This window comes from Pinus tabuliformis, chromosome 7 (genome assembly GCF_031772625.1).
Source record: "Pinus tabuliformis cultivar Carrire ecotype Pingquan chromosome 7, CPIR1, whole genome shotgun sequence".
In the NCBI taxonomy this organism is placed as follows: domain Eukaryota; kingdom Viridiplantae; phylum Streptophyta; class Pinopsida; order Pinales; family Pinaceae; genus Pinus; species Pinus tabuliformis.
The window spans coordinates 280,283,608-280,304,533 of NC_142293.1; the positions used below are offsets into that span (position 1 = coordinate 280,283,608).

The window sequence follows — 20,926 nt, forward strand, 5'->3', positions numbered from 1 at the left end:
GTTGGTCATTCTCCAAGCAAGCAAACACTCCATGTGGCCATCATGTAGAATGTCACGTAAGCTATTAGGGGATTTACAATGCACTAGGGAACAATGTCAAGCAAACACCCAATTGAGGTTAAGCAACCATTGGGTAAGCCATCTCCAATGTGCATGTCCACCATAGACCATCTCCCATGGGAAAATCTATCATAGACCATACAAGGGCTGATCATACACCATGTACCCCAAAGTTCATGAAGCAGCCTCAAACATGATGTAACACTTTCAGAGTAACCCAAAAGTTAACAGATGATCGGCAGGCTCATTGATATCTGACTCTGAAAGCTGCTGCTAATTGATTTGAAGTCTGCTTCTTTGGGCAGGTGTCAGCCAAGTGACCTGTCTGGGAGCAAATCCTGCAATTGAATGGGTACTCTCATACTTGACTTTCTACTCCCATTAGAAATCCTCAAGTAGTAAGTAGACTGAGGCTGGTAGGGCTTTGTGAAGATTCAAGTCCAAGCTGCTTTGGGCATATGCAAGATTGATTTGTCTAGGGTAATATTGGATCCCATCAGAAATTATCACAATGAATCCCAATTTGAGAATTGACCGGTTCATGCCATAATTCAAGAGGTAAGCCATGAAACCTCTGCTGCACTATGATGGAAGTAGAATCTTTAGAAGAACAATACGAAATATCCCGGAGGAAGTAGTTTTAAAGCTGCTCCACTCTGGAGCATCCACTTTGGCAGTTGACTCAACAAATGGCCACAAGCTCATGAAATGACATATCTGAGCTGTTTTCAATGAATTTTCAATATAACCCTCTAGAGGCTGCTGATTTAATACAGTCATTGGGGCCTCCGTTGCTAGAAAAACTCCAAGTTGGGCAGGAATGGGTAGCAATTTCTTGTTGCCTCTTGTTTTGGCAAGAGATTCCTCAGTCCACCTTTGATGCTGATAAACCAACAGATTCCATGGCAACATAAGTTTGCCCTTAGCATCACAGCCATGGAAAAGGAAATTCCTAGCACCACCAAACAGAAAAATAAAAAATAAAGATAATTCTTGCCAGCCCTGGGCCAAGAAAACAGAAGAATATGAACACCAGAGACCGATGTGATGGCAAATTATAGACCTGCAGAGTAAGCCACCATCTCTTAGAAAGGAAATAAGACAACCAAACACATGAGGACTGATAAAATAACCCATGAGGCACAAGAAAACCACATCAAAATATGCAGACAAGATGAGGGAAGAGAATCTGGGAGGAAAATCACTGCAAAAACCTGTTGCCATGGCTTCCTGCCATCAATGGTGGTGCTGAACCGAATCCTAGTGGTTGTTCCATCTTCTCCAGTGGCATCCTGCATATTACCAACTATGCACCTACACTGTCTCTCCTTGTAACTGAGGCCTTGAACATTTTGTATTTTGAAATTTATGCATCTGCCTTTGCTCTTTGTATTGGTTAGCTTGTAGCAAGATAATACATTTGAAACAGTCTTAGCTCTGTTTTGGGAGATTTTTTAATTGTTATTCATGATCTATAACATTCTGGATTTCTTTCAAGTGTTTAAATGTGGGAAAACGTTTAATTAAGTGCTTGTACAGAGATATTGACAGAAGTTCTTGATGCTGAGCGTGGAACCCCAAGAGAATTTCAACCACTGCCATTCTATTATGTGGAGATATCAAGGTTGCTTTTTGACTAGTATGTATTTCTAGCAACGCCCTTATTGCCATTAATTTTAATGCCAGTTGAGTCATTTAGGTTGATTCAATTTACAATGCGGAGGCCTATTCTTTTCCAGCTATAATATCTAACCTCTTTTTTAAACAATTCGGACATGATTAACTTTAGTGCACGTGATGACATACCAGACATTTATCTTGTAAGTATTCTTTGAGGTTGCTTTTGTTATTATCTTTTAAATAATAATATATTCTTACAAATTGATTTGGCTAAGAGTAGTTTGAGTGCTTGTTTCTAATTTCAACCTTGTTGTAGGTGAGGTCTTTAATAGAGGATATAAGGGATGTCAGGTTCCATAAGGTTGAGACTGGCTTAGAGTCACTTCACTCTAGAACTCATGCAATGAAGGTAGTCTTTGTAACATGACGATATTCTTAATATATGCTTGAAAGATTAGAGTAAACTAAACGAATGCTTTTGAGTGTCACACAGATTAAAAAATTGGAAAAAAATTGGAAACACTGGCAGCTAAAAAACCTTTCTGCTATGGAGGTTAATTTAGTGCGGCCATTTATAGTGAGAGCTCTTCAAACTTTCTATAAACATGATACTGGAGATGAGCAAGTGTCAGACGCAAATACCCAACCTACTCTAGTAGATTGTGGTGCATGAATAAGTATACATGTATTTTTGTAATCTATATGGACTTTAGATAGTATGGGATATAAACTCAAACTGGTTAGATGATTTAAATGACTTTTTTGGCTTTTTTTGAATACCTTTTAGGGATAAATTTAATTAGGAAAATTATTTTAATGCTTTTATCTTTTGGCTGGTTATTTGTCAATTCTCTGATGTTTAAATCTTTCCTGTGGATTGTACAGCGTGTGCTCCGCCCTCGCTAGATATTCCCGATGTTGTGGTCGCAGATTCCTGACACTAATTGTCCAAAATTGACTAGTCTAGACATTGAATTATCATTGTTAATGTTCTCATTTGAATATGAGCCATTCAGAGAACTTAATTTTTACTGAACAGGTTTTGGCAGTCCATTCTAGCTTTCATTAAGATGTTTTGGTTTTTAAAACTGCGTTGGGATTTTTGTATTAGCTGATGTATAGGGTTATTACTCATAACCCATTAAAAGACTTTCCAGTGTCATTTTTGCATCCCAAAACTATGAATATATATAGCACAGATTTTTTTCCCCGCTTTGATAAAGACATGGTCAAAACGAAGTACTTGATAGATAAATGAGGAACCGAGGGAACTCATAACGTTCTTCTTTATCAAAGCAGCAATATCTCTGTCATGGTTTAAGATCTTGCGAACTTTCTTTTTTACAATACAGGGAAATCACAGAATTGTATTCAAAGAAAAAGTGAAACATGATTTTAAGTTGTTACACTCAGATCAGTTGATTTAAAATATTTAATTTTAATACCAAAAATCTCATGGGCAAGATAAGTGTTATGCGTAGTTTCCCTAATTTTTCTTGCATCAACCTTTCAATATTTCTTTATATCATGGAGTTTCAAGAGTTTGTTTTTTCTTGCAACCATATTACAGTTTTAGGTGGATTTAATCTACTCTAAATCGGATTGAAGCAAGGGGAAAGTTATTACTTAGATACAGAGTTGATTATTCATCTTGACGTTTTACTTTCAGTGTTTCTTAAATATTGTATTGTAATATCAATTGCTAGATATTGGATGCGTCTGAGGACACAATTAGATAGCTTTCTTTCCATCTTGATTGATTGGTAATTTTTATTTGTCAATTGTTGCAGTGCATGCTCGGTCTTTGCCAACTTGTTTCGGGGAAGTATTTTCTAATGCACCTCATATCAATAAATCACATATATCACATTTTGTTTCTACAACATAGGTAAGCGGGTGTCACAAGATCGAAGAGCAAAGGGTGTTGCTTCTTGGTGGTTTTTTTTGTTTCCACAGAACTAGAAATTTGTATGGTCATGTACTTAAGATATGGCTTTATGATAACGGACGACTTCACAGTGGTTGTTTTTGGCATAACTTTTTTTGTTTTGGCTCTCATTTGTTGTATGTCTACCTGTTTCTAATATTTTAAGCAGTTTATCCCCATGGATTCATTGTTTGGATATTATCCCATTAAAACAAATATTGCTTCTCCAAAAATTCTTACATTTGTAGATAATCAAGATCCAATCAACTGCTTTGTTGAATCTCATCTTCAGCATCTTATTGGAAATACTTAGCTAATGGTGCAACATGAAATACTCATTTCTAGGATGGGATTTGTCTAACACCCCCATAAAGTCCCAAGCATTATGGTGCTAGTTTTGTGCAACTCAAGATGGCTACCCATTGTCACTTTAGTGGTTCTCTCTCTCTCTTTTAAGTGTTCTTCTCCAATTCAAGGGGAGCTTCCCTAAAGGTAAGATTGTTAAGGCTATAGAGTGTAGGCACAAGGTGATTTAATGAAGAGTTAACCTAAGCAAACATGGAGTAGCAGTATAATGGTTTAGTAGGTGGCGTGAGAAGGGAAAGATGAAGGAAAACTCCAGGATCAAGTTGTTAAATTTTACTTTGAACCTAGCACCTGGCACTTTATTAACCTAGTAGACTACAAATCTACTAAATGAATGCACAACTAGGTTCTTAACATAATTTTGGAAAGCAAAATTACATCAATCTCAATCGCATTTGATACATATGAAGTATGCCTAGTCAACAATTCTTCATTAATAACTTAATATAAATCTACTTGGGCTCCTATCCTAGGATAATGTTCCAAGTGAAGAAAATACAATTAAAACATACCTTGGATCCAATCTAGTTGATAAAGCCCTAGATCTATCCTTAATCTTCTTGGCTAATGTGTATCTCCTATGCTTCACTTATGCACTTTTCTCGGACACGACACACTAGAAAGCAAGTCCTCCATTGATCATGGAGATGCTTCTCTCAAAGTCTTGTGTTATTCTATGGTGTTTCTTTCTTCTCTATTTAGCCTTGATTTTATAACTTTACATTGAGCTAAATCCCTAACCCTAATATTTAAGGTGATTGATGGTTAAGATTAGATCTTGCCTGATTTGAGATTGATAGTTGCGATTAAACATAATCGTTGAAGTAAATACTTTACTTAGGATAAATTTCTTTAGCTCAATAGCCAACATAATTAATTATGTGTTTTTCCCAAGTTAGACTTAGGCTAATTTTAAACAATAACTTACTTAATACTTGAGCAAGTGTCCCAAGGAGAATTAGGGTGACTTTTGCACGCCTAGACACTTCGGCCTGTGCGGGAGTACTTTCCTCCTAAGTTACAAATATTAACACTCATTCGTAGTGAGGGATGTACTTCTACCACCTGGAACTACATCCATTGCCATGGTTGCTCCCTTTGAATTGGAAGCCTCCCTTGCCACCTAGTTTGAAATTATCCTTGAAGGCTACTCTCTTTGGACTTGTTCCAAGAAGTCTATTGCTCCTAGACATCCTATAAGGTCATCCCGTACCAAGAGAGCTTATTGACAAACTTGGATGGATTTGTTGACCGCTCCTCCCCACCTAAACCTAAAGGTCGACTCCTTTTGAATTGCTCAACCTTTAGAGCTTCCTGCTCCTTGTTCTTTGTCACTGCTTTGCTTCTTGCCATTGCTTGAATAGGTTGGCCCTTTGGCATGTAAAGGTTTCTCCCCTTAACTGCAGTGGCCCATGTTACAGTTAAATCCCATGGGTTTGATCAATGCTTCTCCATCTTGGAATGCTACACAAAACCCCTTGAGTTTTGAGAGCGAACTCTACTTGAGTTTTGGCACACCCATAGCAGATCTTTCACTTCCAATCTTCCTCTTAACTCAAACTCGAATATCATTGTTCCAACCCCCTTCACTGCACGTTTGGTATCAATACCAAACTCCACATGCAATTATGAGTTTGACTTGACCGGGCTGTTAAACAACTCTCGTGCCCTTGTCATATTTTGTGTGGCTCCACTAACTCGTAGCGGCGCACAAATTGGTAAGGTGCCCAAGGAAAGGTCGGAAACAAGTGTGAACTCAGTTTTAAACTTTCTGGCAAACTCTTCCTGAGTTTGCCGACACAAATAGTTTACTGCGTAGCCTTTTCACCCTTCTTTCTCTCTAGACACCGTGAAGCATAATGTCTCATCTTATGACAGACAAAACACTTGACCTTAGTTAAGTCCTCGTTTAGTTGTTAGGCTGACTCCCTACTCTTGTTGCTCAAACGCTTAACTTTGCTTGTTGCTTTATTGACAAGAGCAAGATTCTCATCATCACTCTTGTGTTGGTCTCTTGATAGAGATTCCCCTTGAATCTCATAGATGAAATCATCCCATAGTCTATCCCAATCAGGAAGCTTCTCCCACCATGATGCCCTTAATGAAAGGAGCCCATGGCTTGGTAAATGGTGAAACCATTTAGGGTCATCCTTACCATCTCTCCATCTATCACGACTTCCTCAACAACAACCAACTCATCACGAACTTGTGTGACCTTGGTGAGATAAGTAGCCATTGTATTTGATTTGGTCATCTTGGTGTTCTTAAGCTTTTCTCTTAACACCATCTTTTTGTTGGCATTATCGCTCTAGTGTTACTTTGTTATAGCTTCCCGCATCTCCTTTGTTGTATTCTTAACATAGTTACCGATTAATTGAGAACTATTACTGCAAAACGGGTACTCTAGTGCAAAAATCCCCCAAAAAATGAAAAAACATGCTGAAAACGAAAAGTGTTGATGCTTGGAATAACATATATTTTTTTTCGGGGTACATTTTCAATAGTTTTTCTAAATGGCAGTGAAAGCCAAATTTTTGTGTGCAAAAAACACTCTGCCAAAAAAAAAGTGTTGACGCTAGAATAATGTCTTTTTTTTTTTCACGGTTAATTTTCAACATTTTTTAATAATGATGTTAAAAATAAAATATGATGACTCCGAAAATCTTTAAATTTCCAACGATTTTCAAGCATGAATTTAAGAAAAAATACTTATCATTGTTTTCAACCATAACATTAAAGATCAAATATCACGACTTAGAAAAACATTAAAATCTTGACATTTTTTCAACCATGGAATTAAAACCAAAAAGATTGACTACAAAAAAGTCTTAAGTTTTCAAAAAATTTATGACTAAAAAACCTTTAAAAATGAACACATGAATGAAAGAGTTATTATACCAAGAAAAATTAAAAATTTTCGAAAAAACAAAAACAAATTTTTAAGTTAAAAAAATAAAATAAAATAAAAACACAATAATTAAAAAAAAAAACCAAACAAACAAACATTATAATAAAAATCATTTAAAAAAAATAAATTTAAATTTAAAAAATTATAATAAAAATCATTTTAAAAAAATTAAACTAAAATAAATTAAAATATTAAAAAAAAAAAACCGAAAAGAAGCCTTGGGATGGTAGGGTCGACTCCAAACATCTCCCTTCCTGCCCACCCAAGCGAACCAAGCCGGTTAGGGGGTGGCAAGGGCCGACTCCATGTGTCGGCCCCTGCCACCTCCTGGCAAGCTTGGCTACGAGCGTGGGTGGGGAGGACGCTGCCCCTGCCACCGCCTGGTCGACTTGGGCCACGGGGGTGGGTGGGGAGGGAGCTGCGTGGAGTTGGCCCTTGCCACCCCCTGTGTCAGAACGCCACATGTGTGCAATGGACGCCCGAGTCGGTTTTATGCAACGGGTGAGTCATCTTCGGTTATGTGCGATGTGTCGACTTATGCGACAAGCGCACAAGTTCGGTTAAAGGCGATGGGTAAGCGCGCCCAGCGATACGACGAGAGGGAATGTTTGGTTAAACGTGCCCTAACGAGTTGTGTGACGGTGAGTTGTGCGATGAGTTACTTGGAGAGTCGGAAAACCGAAATGGAAATTCGACCAAGTATGGGCGCACGCACGATGAGTTTATAGGAGAGTCGAAAAACTGAGTTGGCCGACATATGGAGGAGGACGCCCTAGGCGGGCCAATGTGCGGAAGTGGACCCGGCAGTTGATGGACGAGTTATATGGTTAGCCTAGGGATAGGCCGACCCACCTAAACACTTGGGCGACAAATATATATATATGGGAGGATAACTTGAGGAGAAAGCCATCCAAGCGACAAGAATTCTTAAGAAAGAGCACTTGGAGACTTAACAAGACCGAAGAATAAGGCCGACGTAAGGTGCAGGTGGACTAAGGGCTGAGCCGGGTTTGAAGGAAACGAAGGCGAGTTGCACGCTGGGCAAGTGAGCATGGACGAGTTTTGGGACACAACAGTCGAGCAGGCAGAATGGGTAGACAGTTTCGATGAACGGGCGCGGGCAGGCAGAAGGCTGACCTGAGCTGCGGCGAGTGCGGCTGAACAACTGATGACCCGACCGAGCTGGATGACCCGACCGAGCTGGGTGACCCGACCCGTGAGTGCGGCCGAACGACCCAACTGGTTGGCCGAGTTTGCACGGGTATAACAGGTCAACGGACGGTGCGCGACCAATGTGAACGGTGAACTCCGAACGTGGGCGACCCTGCACAGTGGCAGGCAAGCGCTCGTGCACGGTGCGGCTGGGCAGCACGACACGACACGACAGGTGGGCGGCCCTAAACGACGAGTTGCAAGTAGGCAACCTTGAACAACAGGTTTGCAAGTGGGCGTTGCTAAACGAGGGCGATCTCACCTGGTGAGGTGGGCGACCGGACAGGAGCAGGCAAACTGCGAAATTTTTAAGGAAGCTTTGCTGAGGTGAAATTTGGTGTTTTTAGCAAAGGCTTGATTTGTACTTGTTTTTGTAAAAACACTGAATTATTGTATTATTGGGCAGACTATAATCTGGGAGTTGTCACTCCCGTTTAAAAGAAAGTATTTCTGTTGTGCATATATATGATGATATGATGATGATGTAAATGTTATTTCTGCTATGTAATGATAATGCTTAGTAGAATTAAAGAAAATAACGAAGTGTTGAATGGTTAGGCGTATTCCGTAATCATGAGTATTGGTGAAAAGAGAGTGGATAGCAATGTCGCACCTGCCTATGTGCGGTTGAAAGACCACTACCAGGATAGGGGCATGACAGATGGTCTCAGAGCCCTTTTTTTTGAAGCAGATATCTTTTCGTGACAGGGGATATCAGACTTTCTGCAGGGCTTTGGAAAATTCGACAAGGGCAAGTGAAGAGTCAAGTTGAACGATAAAATAAGTGTATGGTCTTTACTAGACCACAAGCGAAGCAGATGGCTGATCAAGCGAAAGAACCTCAAGTTATGACAGGGGAATCTAGTAGGATGTCGAGACAATTTTCATGGACAAACTAGTGGATAAAATGGAGGAATTAACTTATGAAGTGGCATTGGTGAAAACCGAGAATGTTGAATTTCAGAAGATGCACACGAAGTTGAAGGAAGAATTTGAAGACCTCAAAATCCAATACGAGTATACATAATGGATGTATACGCAAACAGAGAAAAAAATCAAGGACATTGAAGCTACAAGAGATCAAGGTTTGGCAGAAATCTCGAAGTTGCAAAAGGAACTTGAAGATGCTTGAAACGAGATAAATGTTTTGAAGAAAGCAGTTGGGCAAGGCTCTGTTGGAGGAGTTGCCCATGTGAAGGTCAAAGAACCTGAATCTTATGATGGGATGAGAAGTGTGAAATCTCTTGGCAATTTCTTATGGGATATGGAGCAATACTTGGAGCGTTTGGGTATACCTGATGATGAGGCCAAAGTCAAGGTAGTCAAGGTAGCTGCTCAATTCTTGACGAAAGATGCTAAGATGTGGTGGCGAAGAAAGATGGACCAGATTGCCAGTGGTGATGCTGCGGAAATCTCTTCTTAGGACGACATGAAGAAAGCTTTGCAAACTCATTTTAGCCCACAAGATGAGACTTGAGATGCAAGGACGAAGATTAAGTATATGAAGCAAACAGGAAGCCTACAAGCATATCAACGGGAGTTCTCAAGTGCGATCTTGGAGTTACCTGATATGGCGGAGAAGGACAAGGTATTCAATTTCATTATAGGATTGAAACCTTGGGCACGCAATGAGGTGAAGAGGCATAAGATCAAGACACTAGAGGAAGCATTTGTGATGGTTGATCGCTTAGTAGAACATTACGATGGAGGAACCGAAAAGAGAAAGAAGACAGATAAGCCGAAAGAGAAGAATACGAAAGAAGAGCCTTCGAGATCAAATGACAAGTCGAAGATGAAGAAGCCTCTAAATTTTTGGATTTGTGAAGAACCACATATGGTGAAGAATTATCCTTCAAGACCGAAAGTGGCAGTAGCACAAGTCGATGTGAAGAAGAAGAAAGAAGAAACATTCGTTGGAGTGATGCAGATTCTAGGAGCTGCAGTGGCTACGGAAGCAGTCTCACGATGAGATCCTTAAAGGAACAAATTGGAATATGTGGAGATGAAGATTGGGCAAACCACTGTTCTCACTATGGTGGATAGTGGTGCGACTCATAACTTCACGAGGGAAGAAACTAAGAGGGGGATTGGGTTGAAATCTATTCCAGTTCAAGCACAGTTGAAAGGAGTGAACTCCCCACCAAATTCAATGATTGGTATAGCAGAAAAAGTGGATGTGACCATAGGTGAATGGACTGGGAAAGTCGACTTCACGATTGTGTGATTAGACGACTATGAAGCTGTAATGAGTATGGAATTTATGAAATAGTTTGAAGCTATGATGGTGCCACACTTGAAGAAGTTGTACATTTACAACGGGCGTGATGATGATCCCATTGGTGTGCCAACCATAGGTGCTACGACAGCCGAATGTAAGTTGACAGCAATGAATATGGAGGACGTCGAGTGAGATGAGGAAGTCTATAAGAGGTTGTCTTGTACAGAGGCAAAACTTATGGAGCAGTCACAGGTGATTAGAGCATTGTCTAATAATATCTTGGATCTATCAAGCAGACTAGAGGCAGTGGAAGGAGATGGAGATGTTATACCCGAGATCCAGACGGAGATTCGGAAAGCATACATGCAGATATTAGACGAGGAAGATCCAGACAGGTGGATTGAGCTATTAGCTGAGGAAGAGGGAGAACCTTCAGCCTCCACTTCCTCCCTCTCTTCTTAGATTGACATGGGGATGAGGCTCATTATTAGCTGCTCATGGTAGTGAGTCTCCTATGTTTTGAGCAGACATCTGGGGTGAGATGGACACGGTTGGTAGCAGGATGTAGAAATGAGTCATGATGATGTAGGAAGCATGGGTTCTTGTGGAGGCAATGTACGGTTCGATTAGCTACCCAACTAATCACCAACACAAGGGATCCAACACATGATTTTCTTCCAGAGTTTGGCATATCGATGGCATGAGGCAGGTCAGAGGTGGACACATCTAGGTACCCATATTTACAGTCTTGGTGATGGTGGTTGTTGAGACAGTGTTGTCGAGGGTGATGACACTTTTAGAGTGGTGGAGGATGTCAGGACCCCGAGACGAGGAGGGTGCGCCACATGTGTCTAACTGGCGTCGGAGTCGGTTTTATGCGACGGGTGAGTCATCTTCAGTTATGTGCGACAAGTCGACCTATGCAACGACCACACGATTTTAGTTAAAGGCGACGGGTGAGCATGCCCGGCGGTACGACGAGAGGGAGCGTTCGGTTAAACGCGCCCTAATAAGTCGTGCGACGAATTACTTGGAGAGTCGGAAAACCGAAATGGAAATTCAACCAAGTATTCACGCACGCACGACGAGTTTATAGGAGAGTCGAAAAACCAAGTTGGGCCGAGGTATGGAGGAGGACGCACTGGGTGAGCCGACGTGCGGAAGTGGACCCGACAATTGATGGACGAGTTATATGGTCGGTCGAGGGGTAGGCCGACCCGCCCAAACACTTGGGCGACAAATATATATATATATATGGGAGGACGACTTGAGGAGAAAGCCATCCAAGCGACAAGCATTCTTAAGCAAGATCACTTGGCAACTTAACAAGAGCGAAGGATAAGGTCGAGGCAAGGTGCAGGCGGACGAAGGGCCATAGTGCTGAGTCAGGTTTGAAGGAAACGAAGGCGAGTTGCAAGCTGGGCGAGTGTGCACAGACGAGTTTTGGGACACGACAATCGAGCCGGCAGAACGGGCGGACAGTTTCAGTAATTTGATTTTCCCTTCATTGAGGGAAATTTTTTTGTTAATTTTTACAAAATTAAAAATATGAATATTTCCCACAAAACATTTCACTTCATAAGTTAATTCCTTCCCAAAATGGAATGTCTCATTTACTTTACAATATGTCCAAAGTTTGAGAATTAAACTTTAAATACGTTGCCCTTAATAAAATTGACGTCAAAATAACGAAGGGATGAAGAATAAAATTTTGCAGCTAGGAGATGAACGCTTTAGGAATGCTCAATTTCTCAAAAAATTAGAACCAAGGGTTTGTCAGAAGAAATAATTTTGCTCATACTCTATCAAGAATTTTGCTAAAGGAAAAATTAAATTGACTCTCCCTTTTCGAATTTGCATGTGGCTGAGAGAAAAATTATCCAAACTGAAAAATTAAAAATGGCTTTTGCAAGATTTGTAAAAGAAAATCATCAAACCCCTTCCAAAATTCAAGCAAAATTCGTGCACTAAAGAAGAAATTCCTTTAAAGCCTGCAGCCAAGAAATGTCTACAGCTAAAAGGAAATCGATTTCTCTTGAAAAAGTTATGAATGAAAGCCCTCAAGAGAAAATCGATTTAGATCCGAGGAGAATCCCTCAATTCCTTACGGTCCTGGAAAGAGAGCTCCAAACCAATAGGACAAAAGAAATTTAGATCTCAAAAAGGGTTTGCGAATCAAGGAATGGGACGTCCAAGGCTCAAACCCTCAAAAGATATTCGTTGTTCCAACAATCCTTCCAAGGCAAGTGAAAATTTGATGAACGTTCTTTTCAAACAAAAAACGGCTTCTTCCAAATTTAATGTATTTAACTTGAAAATGGAAAACAAGACTTCAAAGGCGTGTGGCTTAAAGAAATTGTGCCAAGAATGTCTGCGACTTCCTTTATAATTTCAGTCAAATTTTTATGCCACAAACAAAACTTAATCTCAAAAAAAACTTCACTCTAAAGACCAGGAGAAAGCTCCAAGACTAGCAGCTACAAGAAATTGATGTCCAGAAAGTTTTTCGTCCTGCAAAACCTATTCCATATGAAAAAGCTGCAAACAAATAGATCTAATGATGGAGGTTGAAACCCTTGCCCTCCCCTTTCAGATCTGCCACAAATAATTAGGAAAACCCCACAAATATATATATATATATATATATTAAAAAGGTTAGAAAATGAAAAATTATTAACAAAGCTAGAAAATACACAAGATAATTATAAATAATTTACATGATATGTACTATTAATTTACAATTCTAACCTATGGGTATGAGGACCCCTCCGCCCATAGATCAAAAAAATATAGCTCTAGAAATAGAAAATATTAATTAAAGCTCCATATATAGAAGATTTTAAGATATAAATGAGTTTAAATGAGGCACCGGCCAGGAAACCCTGCAAGAGAAACTTATTTAGATAGATCCCGGAATTTTAATCTGGAAGGCTCTTCAGATCTCAAGTTTCGAGAGACAACTGGTTCAACCAAGTACTTCCCCGAACACCCAAATTTTTTGAATCAAATGATTTCTGCACACTTATAAAATAAGTCGTTAAACCAATAGAGGTATAAAATAATTACTAAATCTTTAAAAATTAGAGATACCTGCTCATCAATTAAAAATCTTCATGTTATCCTAAAACCCAACAACCTAAGCAAGATACTTGTGCAATCGATTGATCTACAAGAGTTATAAACCAGCAGCTTATAAATAAGATCAACAAAACTTTAAATACAAGTTACCATAAAATACCGGAGAGGAACACTGCCATCAAGTAAAACCCCAAAGACTTTGCGTTGTAATATTCTAAAAAAGTTTACAAGAGCTTCAAGAGTTGGTACACGATTCAATAATCGAATGATTTCAAATGACAAACGATATCTAATTTATAGATTAATTCTCCAACTGCTAGTTGGCTTGATCCCCATCGAAGTAATCTCAACCGTTAAAAATGATTAAATTTTCTTTTAATCTCCTCCGTCAAATTATTTTATTTTTTGAGAAATTCGAATTTTTCATTAATTGACCCATGAGGGGATAAATAATTTTTCCAACTCTCTAATATTTCAGCCATGGTGTCTACATATGAGGGACCATGCACTAAAATAGTTTTTACATCAAGATATTACAATTTAATACATGAAGGGGGAAACTCGTTCATTATAGACCCTCATTATAATACCTCATTCTAACTCAATATGATATACTAGATTAAGTAATTTATAATAAAACAATTTAGCCAATTAGCTTGAATTACTTCCAAATTACTTTTACAAAGACTCGACTAAAACACTAAGACTTACCTAAGATCTTGATGACAAAATCCACCCTAGCTTTGGGGTGAGGCTGGAGGGAAAAGTTTTGTCGCTCGTCCATGTTTAGAAACACACATGAATCGGTGAGCCGAAAAACCTCCTAGGATAGAAATCGTCATCAAAACAGTAGGCTTACCTAGGTTGTTACATATATAGGCAGTCTTACTAGGATCATTTACATTATAAACTTGCAAAATGGGTTTACAATTATAACAAACTGAAGACTAATGATGAATCCTGCATGATCTGAATAATGAAATCCCTTTTGTGAAAAAAAGGGTGTACTGCTATAGGGTCGTTGACACGAAATGGTCAACAAGCCTTATCCCTAAAGATCAATTGCTCAAATTCTTTTAATGAGGTGAATTTAAGCTTTAAGAGTTAGATTACAAATCTACTTTATGGTATACAAGATATAATTCAAATTTGTAAAAATATTAGTAACAACCCAAGTAAAAGATGAGTGCTTTAAGTTTAAACTTAAGTTGAGAGTTTGTTTGGAAAAGTGAGCGTGAAACTTGAGATATCCCCAAATTATGCTTTATGAAATAAGACAACCTTAACTGAAAGATAAATCTTATGTATATAAAACTTAAGGTAACTCCTAATTAGATAATGAAATATGAACCTTGAAGAACAATCTCCAAATTGTAAGTTTTAAAGACAAGTCTAGAACATGATTATGAATATGCACTAGACTCAATCAAATCTACAAATCTGATTTATGCTATGCAAGAGTATATTTCAAATTCGATACAATGAATCCTCAAGTGAAAGATAAGCCTTGAAAAAAAAAGCTTGAGGCAAACCACAATTTGATCCTTAATACGTAAACCTAGAATATAAATTCAAATTTGTGATTATGGAGAGACAAGTCTAAAGTGTGATTAGACTTGTCCAATTGTAAAATCTGATTTATGAATTAAAGTGTTAAATTCTAGATTTGCAATAGTAAATTAAAATTAACACCAAGTGAAAGGTATATGATTTAAATGAACAACTTAGTGTATATCTCAACTAGAGATTGAATCCACCAAATTTCTAGGATGGAGGGGCATGGAAATGCAGGGGTACACACAGGAGCCAACCCCATATTTTAGGGAAATTCATGGGGGACAAGGGGAGATCAATGTCTTTGTTTCTTAAATTATAAAAATAAAAGTAATAAAGATAAAATCCCAAGAATGAAAAATCATCCCATGCAAATTCACCATTGTGCAATGTAAATATTAAATGGTAGAGAGTAACATATGTGATTCCATGACACAAAATCCCATAGCTTGGTGGCCTTGACTAATGCCAATCACATACCATCTTACATAATAAAATCCAAAGGAAATGCTACAATCCTACCAGTCTAAAATCTTGAAAACTTTTTTAAAAAAGTACAATAAAGGAGAATGTGAATTTCATATTACCATTAATTATTGGTGTCACAAAATACTCTAAGCTCAATCCCTTATCTTTGTTTTGTCTTAAAAGGGTTGTTGAACAACAACGATACAAGGGGTTAACATGACCAAATGTCCCCCTTTATGGGAAAGTGCTCCCCGCACTAGAGAAATGTTTCCCCATGCATCTTCACAGGTTTCTCAAGAGGGTGTCAAGGGGTGGAACAGTGGGGGACGGGCATTTCTCAAGGTATCCCCTCACCCCCAACATGTGAGAAGTGAGAGGGGTGTCCCCTCCCCCCCTAGTGGGGGAGGGGGGCATTTCTCAAGGTACCCCCTCACCCCCAACATGTGGGAATTGAGAGGGTTGTCGGGGGATGGGAGAGCATTTCTCAAGGTATCCCCTCACCCCTGACATGTGGGAAGTGAGAGGGGTGTCCCCTCCTTCCGGTTGGGGTATTTCTCAAGGTACCCCCTCAACCCAACCTGTGGGAAATGAGAGGGGTGCCTCCCCCCGGTGGAGGCATTTCTCAAGGTAGCCCCTCACCCCCAACATGTGGGAATTAGGAGGGGTGTCCCCCCCAAATCATGGGAAATGCATCCTCATGGAATAGCGTTAAATCCAATGTTCCACGGGGACACGTTCCCCAGAGTCAAGTGCGTGCACCCCTTGCACCCCACTGACCTAAGACATGTCTGGGGAAACGTTTCCCCACGTCCCCCTTTTGGGGAGAGGTGGGGAGACGCAAGGGGGGCGTTTACCCAGTGTGGGATACGTGAATCCCCAAAAGGGTGGCCCCCCTCAAAATGGGCTATGCATCCCCTCTTAAATTTGCTTGTAAACAATGATTTATGACGGGGGAAACCTAGTATTTGACCATATTTCCATATTAATGCTATGCAATCATGGTAATGTTAAATTTTTAAAGTAAAATGATGAAAATGAAAAAGGAGAATGTCACTTTTACATGAAAGATAAAGAAGAATGTCACTTTTACTTAAATTTTTAACATTACCATGAAATGACTCGGGATGTTTGAAAGTGGTTCCGACCTCATTGGATTTCATATGGAGAAAGTAGAATTTTAGATCTCACTCAAAAATTAAAATCCAGTAGACTTAACAGTTTTTCCAAAATTCAGGATTCGATGGATTGCAATGTTTCCATTGCATTTTGTCATGTACAAGGGTATGGAATTAGTATTTAATCAAGAGAACCAAGCCCTCTATGTACTTTAGAGTGACTTTTAGACTCAACACTCCACTGTTCTTGAGTTTGAGTTATATCAATTTACTATTCCAGCCTTCAGATTTCAGTATCTATTATAGTCTAGTTTGCTCAGTACTAATTAGATTCTAGAATGATGAATGATGAATTTTAATTTTAAATCAATCTAGAATCTAGAATGATGAATGATGAATTTTAATTTTAAATCAATTTAGAATCTAGAATGATGAATGATGAATTTAATTTTTAAATCAATGTAGATTTTAGAATGGTGAATAATTAATGATGAATATGGATGAGTATTTCATTATTAAATCTTGTGGTCTATGGATGAATCATGTATGTATTACTAAGGATGATGAGTATGGGTCAATGTATTTCATTATTTAATTCAATTATGTATGTATCATTGTATTTATGCTTTCATTATTGAATATGAATTTGAAATATATATATATATTAAAAAAGAAAAAAGAAAAAAGTATATACCCTGACGTCCCCCTGTCCCCCCTAAATTTCCCTAAAATTTGAGGGTACTCCCGCACGTCTCCCTTCTGCGTCTACCCGCACCTGCATTTCCCCGTCCCGGAGTCTTGGTGGAACATTGGTTAAATCAAGTTTAGAGAGTAAATTTCTCTCATGTAAAAGAAACTAGACTTGAAGATGTATGCAAATATGATTTATGTAATTAAAGATCAAATTCCAAATTTGCTTAAACAAATATAGTAGCCCCAAAATAAAAAGATAAAACTTGAAATGCAAGATTAAAGCAAAATTTCAATTAGGGTTTGATATAAGCAACTTGAAATGGCTCCTAATTGAAAAAAACAAGCCTAGGAAATAAACATATCAATGTTAGAGACTACTAGATTTAATTAATAAAATCAAACTAAAGATATTCAATAAAATAAATTTAGATTTCAAATAAACAAAAAGGAAAAACGATTGGAAAAAGAGGCGGCTCTACTTTCAATTTGCATCACCAACAATATCAAGAGCAACAAGAGAGAGTTCCAAGTCTATCCATTCTACTTCCACATCCAAATATTTAAGAGGTTTACTTGTATATTCTTTACCCCTATGAGACACAAGGAATAGGTTTGTGATAGACTCATGTAAATGGAACATAGGGAATTATATAAAGGTGAGATGCATTTCATTAAACAAACGTAAATATAAATTCATTTTTTTTACCCTTGGTTTCATCTTCCAAGAGCTCTCTTAAAACAATCTACAGGTTGTGCTTGTGGGTGGTTCTCAAAGGCATCTCGGCTCCTCCGGTCTATGGCCATATCCCCAAAGCACCTCCCCCCATTCAAATTCTCTCTTGATGCGCCAAGTCATCTTATGCGAACCAAACAAGGGTTGAACCAGTCCATCAAGGAGGATATTTATCGGCTATACACTTAGGTCACATGGACTTCACCTCCTACTAAAGATGTGATTCTATTTGGAGCATTTCTTAGAGCTGCAAGATGGCCTCATCATCCAACCCCCCTACTTGTGCTGACATTGGATGCACTTAGGATACCCCTAGGGTAGCTTCGTGTTGGCTCACATCATCTTAGAGTCAAGACTGAAAACTGACCATCATATTCTTCGGTTGGACAAAATTTGCCAAGTGTGACATCTTCAAGAGTCGGAGATTGAGTGGCACCTTATATTCAAATGCCCAGTTTACTATGAGATCAGAAGACGTTTTCACTGTCTCTACAGCGATTCTAGGGGCCCCCTCTCTACTTTTTTCGGTACCAGGACTAGAGATGCCTAACCCCTTTTATTAGGGAGATTTTTACTTATAAATCTCAACTCTTGCACACTTCGACTCACCATGGGGTTCCTCGATCTATCACCTATTTGTTATGAACAAGATTCATAAAAATATTAATTGAATAAATAATATTAAAATAATAATAATTAATTAATTAATTATAAAAAACATTATTAATTATGGAAGGGTAAATAGTTAAAAGCCATGACTATTCACCTTCATGGCTAGTCAATGCCTATATAGGCAACCGCCACGAAGGTTTGTAATCACCATTCAAATTTTATCAATAAAATTACTTACTTACACTTACAAACACGAGTCTACACACATTACATTTATGGTGTGTTGGTTTCCTCTTACAGAGGTATCAAAGCCATTTTTGGTCCTCTGATGGGTTCGTTGCATACTTCATCATCCATCAATGTTTCCCAACTGAATTAGTCAATGTGCCGCTGCAATTCGGCATCGCCATTCATCCATCCCTACACCCTGTTTTTTCTTGTTGTCGTCTCTGTTATCTCCCACTATCTTAGCTCCCCTTCATATCCCCGCCACCACTCTTCTAGTTGCATGCCCTGACATCATCCATTGTTATCTGTTCTCCGAACTCGGCAACTTTGTCGCATTGTATCCGTGTACACTCGTCAGTGTCCGTACAAGTCTCATCCCCAACTGTTGTTCCGCTGACCCCCTGCACATGTTCTCTCGACCATGTCTTGTCTCTCGTCGTTCCACTTAGTGTTGTTCCTCATCGTCCAACCAATCAACCAATACATAATCTATGTATCCCCACGTTGTTGTTGTCAACTGTCGCTCTGTTTCATTTATTCCAACATTGTTAAGTTTCCATCATCTCATATCCTGGCCAACCGTCACCTCGATTCCCCCATCGACGTCACTGTATCCCTTGACATTGTAGTTTGAATTGTCACTAGACGTCCAACGTCACTTTGCCTGGCCCCCACCACCCCCACCGACACTATCATCTTCTCTATCGACACTATAGTTGAGGGCTCATACGAAGATTATAGTTGGTTTTTAATAGAGTTAGCATAATTATATAATTTTATTATTATTATTATTATTATTATTATTATTATTATATATATCTATATATATATATATATATATATATATATATATATATAATTCAAAAAAAATATTATTTAATTTAACAACAACAAAAAAATTGTTCCGCTAAGAAAAAAAGGAACAAAATGGGGAATAATAATGACGCAAAAAATATCAACAAGAACTCGATAAGGTATGACATCGTCTCGATAATGTTGAAAAAAAGCAAGAAAAATTAGGAGAGGGTCAAAATAAGCTACTTGCAAACTCAAGAAGGAATGGAAAATGATATTAAAAAAGTAAATAACATTGAGAGAATGTTGTTAGGTATATAGACCCTGTGAATGGAGGATTTAATCCATTTTTTAATCCTTTAATTACTCAAGAACCAACACAAAGTCCCAAGACTTCAGAAGGCGAAGATTTTCCAGATCATGAAACTCTGCAAATGCATGAAATTTCGCAAATGCCGCAAATAAAATTCCCAGGAAGTCAATAGTATATAAAATTTCCAAAAAAGACTATCAACGAATTAAAAGAAAAATACCTAAGTACGATGGTAAAGATCATAGAGGCGCTATTATGTAAGTTAATAAAATGGAGACCATTTTTGAGTCAAACCCGCCAATAGGTGAGCGAGAAAATATCATGATCGCATCCAACAACTTGGAAGCTGAAGCATATGATTTGTTCTTATGGTGGTCCAACAAATGTGAAACTCGTTCATTCCTTTGGAAAAAATTTGTGGATGCCTTGCTAAAAAGGTTTCATGACGAAGAAGAAGATGAAATCTACAAGAAATTTGTTCATCTCAAACAAAAAGGGTCTATAAACGAATATATCCACGAATGGGAAGTATTAGCTATAAGACAAAGAGGAATTACTGATGAAGAACTACTAAAAATGTATAGATGTGGACTTAAGGAGTATATCCGTGTAGAATTGAAATTATACAAAACTAAAACTATCGAAGAAGCTAGACATGCTGCAAAGATTATTGAGCAAAAACATAAGTTCAGAATGTCATCATTCAAGGAAGATGAAGACCAACAACACTACTCAAAAAACCAAAAAAAAAAATCCGCTAAGAAAAAAGGAACAAAATGGGGAATAATAATGATGATGCAAAAAATATCAAAAGGAACTCGATAAGGTGCGACATCATCCCGAAAATGTTGAAAAGAACAGGAATTATTAGGACGGGGTCAAAATAAGCTACTTGCAACTCAAGAAGGAATGGCAAATGATATTAAAAAAAGTAAATAACATTGAGAGAATTTTGTTAGGTATACAAACCCAGTTAATGGCAGGATTTAGTCCATATTTTAATCTTTAATTACTCAAGAACCAACA

At 38.4% G+C, this 20,926-nt stretch overlaps 2 protein-coding genes across 2 annotated transcripts in view; one reads left to right on the forward strand and one right to left on the reverse strand.

The window, feature by feature from the left end:
• The window catches only part of LOC149246962 (DNA replication complex GINS protein PSF2-like), a 50,846-nt gene extending 48,417 nt beyond the window's left edge, over positions 1-2,429 (forward strand). Inside the window, exons 2-5 of the mRNA XM_089442960.1 lie at positions 1,600-1,699; positions 1,850-1,880; positions 1,997-2,089; positions 2,210-2,429. Of these exons, the coding sequence (XP_089299086.1) occupies positions 1,600-1,699; positions 1,850-1,880; positions 1,997-2,089; positions 2,210-2,353 (368 nt within the window). The 3' untranslated portion in view covers positions 2,354-2,429. The remainder of the gene's footprint in view (positions 1-1,599; positions 1,700-1,849; positions 1,881-1,996; positions 2,090-2,209) is intronic.
• PSF2 overlaps positions 1-20,926 on the reverse strand; it is a 116,514-nt gene that overhangs the window by 88,308 nt on the left and 7,280 nt on the right. The window lies entirely within an intron of this gene.